This window comes from Silene latifolia, unplaced genomic scaffold (genome assembly GCF_048544455.1).
Source record: "Silene latifolia isolate original U9 population unplaced genomic scaffold, ASM4854445v1 scaffold_73, whole genome shotgun sequence".
Taxonomy (NCBI): Eukaryota; Viridiplantae; Streptophyta; class Magnoliopsida; order Caryophyllales; family Caryophyllaceae; genus Silene; species Silene latifolia.
Genome location: NW_027413640.1, coordinates 2,282,310 through 2,286,684, shown reverse-complemented (window position 1 = coordinate 2,286,684; position 4,375 = coordinate 2,282,310). Strand labels below are relative to the sequence as shown.

The following is a 4,375-nucleotide window of genomic DNA, read 5'->3' as shown; positions in this document are numbered from 1 at the left end:
TAAAATGAAGCTGAACCCTTCCAAATGTACTTTTGGAGTCTCATCCGGAAAGTTCTTAGGCTACATAGTGACCCAAAAGGGAATAGAAGCCTGCACATAACAGATAAAGGCGGTACTACAGCTGGAGTTACTAGAAAAGCCAAAAGATGTGCAGCGGCTAGCAGGAAAGGTGGCAGCTCTCAGCAGGTTCATTTCAAGATCATCAAACAGATGCAGGCTATTCAACGATATATGAAGGAAGAGTCAAAGATTGAAATGGACCAAAGAGCACGAGCAAGCATTCAGGGAGCTGAAGTACTATCTCAGCACCCCATCGCTGCTATCGAAACCAGAGCAAGGAGAACCATTGTTCCTATACCTAGCCGTCACAGAGGTAGCAGTAAGCGCAGTCCTTGTCAGGGAGCAGGATAAGGAGCAGCTACCAGTCTACTACGTAAGCAAGTCTCCGCTACCGGCAGAGACCAGGTACACATCCCTCGAAAAGCTGGCACTTGCACTTATAATTGCATCCTACAAACTGCGCCCTTATTTCGAATCGCATACCATACATGGTCGTGACTAATTACCCCCTAAAGTCTGTAATGAGGAAGCCTGAATTATCAGGCAGAATGTCAAAATGGTCCGTACACCTTAGTGGATATGACATTATGTATGACCCAAGGACAGCGATAAAATCACAGTCATTAACAGATTTCGTTTCAGACTTCAGCCCGGCCATCCAAAATCTGGCTGATAAGGAGATCCTGGCCCTTAAAGGGGACAATGATGCAGAAGTCTGGCAGATACACATTGACGGTGCCTCCAATCAAAGGGGGCAGGTGTAAGCCTAATCTTGTGATCTCCACACGGGGATCTGATAGCACAAGCAGTCCGCTGTGAATTCAAGGCTACTAACAAAGAAACAGAGTATGAAGCCCTGATATTAGGCCTACGGTTAGCTCTAGACATGGGAATCAGAAACTTACAGGTATACAGTGAATCTCTGCTTATAGTTAATCACGTAAATGATGAATATGTAGCCAGGGACTCAAAGATGATAGCCTACTTAAAAGTAGCAAAGGAGCTAAAGCAGAAATTCAAAGACTTCAAGCTTAAGCAGGTTCCCAGAGATCAAAATGTGGAAGCAGATGCCCTGGCAACCCTGGGGGCAACTTTCAAACCAACAGAGCTGGCCAACATACCCATCGCGCACATGTTGGACCCATCAATCCAAAAAGCGGAAGAAATAGACAAAGGAGAGCTGAAAGACCAGCAGGATGTGGAGAACGGAGCAGCGATTATGTTAAACGCTGACGACCAATCAATTGATCCAGACTGGCGCACGCCTTACTTAGATTGGCTGAAAGATGGCAAGCTGCCAGCTGACAAAAAAAGAGGTAAGGGGATTCAAAATGAAAGCCTTTAGATTTGTACTGATTGACGATGTACTTTTCAGAAAATCACTGAAGGACCGTACTTACGGTGCCTGAACAAGCAAGAAGCACAGATCATATTGCATGCCCTCCACAGTGGCGAATGTGGAAACCATGCAGGGGGCAGGAGTCTGTCAAATAAAGCACTCAGGCAGGGCTACTTCTAGTCCACAATGAAGGCAGATTCATTAGAATACGCTCGAAAGTGTGACGCCTGATTGAGGTCAGCACCAATGATCCACCAGCGAGCATAACCTTTACAACCAATCATCTCTCAATGGCCATTCATGGCATGGGGAATAGACATCGTTGGCCCACTGCCCAGGGCCCCAGGAAACAGACTATGGATGCTAGAAATGAAAGACTATTTTTCCCAATGTATAGAGACAGAAGCATTCACCGTGGTAAAAGATAAGCAAGTCATTTCTTTTATCAAACGTAACATCCTCTGCAGGTTCGGTATCCCATCAGAAATTATATGCGACAACGGTACGATGCGGAAGGATACTGTGCTAGGTGGAACATCTCACTGAAAAAGTCAATACCTAGGACTCCAAAGTCCAATGGGCAAGCTGAATCCAGCAATAAAATTATTATGGAAAATTTGAGGAGGAGGTTGGAGGAGTTTGGAGGAAAGTGGACAGATAAGCTGCCACTAGTACTGTGGTTAGACAGAACTACACCAAAGACGGTGACATGTCAAACACCCTTCAGCGTGGTGTTTGGAGAAGAGGTGGTGATTCCATCAGAGGTTTTAGTTCCAACTCACGGGTATGGATGCATGACAGGGGAACTGAACAGTGCAAAGATGATCAGGAGCCTGGACACGGTAGGCGAGCTGCGAGCAAGCGCGAAGATACGCTTGGCTGCCTACAAACAGTCAGTCGCCAAAAGCTACAACAAGAATGTAAACATCAAGCTCCTGGAGGTAGGAGACCTTGTTCTTCGTGAGGTGTTCCAAAACACCAAAACCCGCAAAGCAAGCAAATTCGCCTATAAATGGGAAGGACCATACCAGGTTGAAGGCGTTGTTGGACACCAGGCCCGTCTAGCCTATGGCGCACTATGTGCACTGGCACTGGGCCTCAAAAATTTTGGGGCCCAAATCTTAGCAATCCATATAATTGAAAAAAAAAACCTAAAAGCAATAAGTAAAACAGAAGTCTCGCCGTATCTTGTGACTATCCAAATTTACAATCTTCTTCAATTCCTTCCCCAAATAGGGAGTAATTAATTCTCTTGCCAAAAAAATTGAAATTGCCTTTTTAATCTTCCGTTATTTATCATTACTTTTATAATCCTTAAATATTATTCCAAATCAATTCCTCATAAATCATTTCAAATTCACAATTAGAGAGATTGGAATCAAACTTTGCAATATTAGTCGGTTTTAATTGTCTATAAAAATCCGAGATTTGTAATCGAATTAGGTAATATTTCTTCTTAATTTTAATTAATTGTTCTCTTATGAGTGATAATGTCTTATTTTCTTTCATATTATCGTTTTATGGTTTATTTGCTTTAAGAATTCTCAATATTGTTCTGCAACTATTGGAGGAAGGACAAAGAGTCAAAGATTAGAGGCCTTTGTTTTATCGGTTTTTAATTCACGTACCATCGCGACAACAGTACTAAAATTAAAATTTTAAAAAACTACAATCGTTAAATACTTGTAGTTTATATTTATATTTTATGGAAAAGTTATTTGATTTTTGATTTTGTAAATTTGCCTCATATTTTTTGCACCGGGCCTCCACTTTTCTTGGGACGGCCCTGTTGGACATGGGGTATACAGATTAATGACCATGGATGGTCAATTAATACACAAACCATTGAACATACTTCACCTGAAGAGGTATCACTTTTGATAACAAGTAGAATTTAGTGTACAAAGTTTGTATTCAACCCCCCCCCCCCCCCCACCACCCCCCCCCCCCAAAAAAGATAGTAGGCATACTATCAATTTTCAATTGTACTTGTTTTTTATTTGCATTTCTTTAAACTTGAAACCACTATTGGAGCTGTGTGGTCTATAGATTCCTGGGTCCATGGTTGCTCTGGAACCCCATGAGATAGCTCTAGATACTTTACATCGTTTTAATAGATTTTTTGCCTTTTTTGATAGGTTATCGTACACCTATGCAAAAATAAATTTCCTAGACACAAATGAATGTAGTACGTAGGGGTCGAATCCACAGAGAGACGGTAGTTGTTAATGAGTTGTTATGGAGTGAATTTTATCAAGGTCGATTATCGTATGCTTGGTTGGTTGGTTGATGGAAGAAAACAATAATGATAAAGAAATAGTCTAGGGAGGTCGGGTCACACATGCAAATTATGTAAATGCTTAAATTAAACATAGGAGTTGATGAATCATTAATTGTTTAGGCTTAGAGATACCCACCTCTCGATATTAGTGTCAACCATAGACCAGGTGCTAGAGAAACTCTCGTTTATGACTACGTCGTCCTACTACACATGCTTAGTCTAATCCGATTCCGTGCCTCTCGACTTATAGAACGAATTAACTAACTTAATCAATGAATAAGGCCTTTAAACAAAGATTAAACATGACGACACAAACATATGAGAGAAACAATGAAACGATACTATAACATCCTAGTTCAACATTGCAAGAACTACTTATGCATGGTTTCCCTTATTCCCTAGACAATTGAATTACTTATGCATAATGTGTTGGAATATGTGTCCTCCGACAATAATGCGATCACGACTGTTGATCATGATGATCACATGTTTAAATCTCATTGTAAAGAATACAATTGGGAAGTAATATTTTTACTGTCAACTGATCAACATATATCGGTAATGATTGGCTGACTAGAGTTTGACATTACTGTCGTGCGACGGTGGTGATCAGTTGATCCCCTAGGTCATACCTATAGGGCAACACTCTTAATTGATCATTTAATTAATCGTATAATGTTACGAGTTAATTAAAT

General features: G+C 41.0%; 1 protein-coding gene across 1 annotated transcript; it reads left to right on the top strand.

The window, feature by feature from the left end:
• The first annotated feature begins 581 nt into the window (after positions 1–581).
• On the top strand, positions 582–1,405 carry LOC141640186 (uncharacterized). The gene is made up of 2 exons (XM_074449072.1): positions 582–795; positions 861–1,405. Exons 1-2 carry the CDS (start codon positions 582–584, stop codon positions 1,403–1,405), a joined length of 759 nt encoding a protein of 252 aa, XP_074305173.1.
• Positions 1,406–4,375: the final 2,970 nt, after the last annotated feature.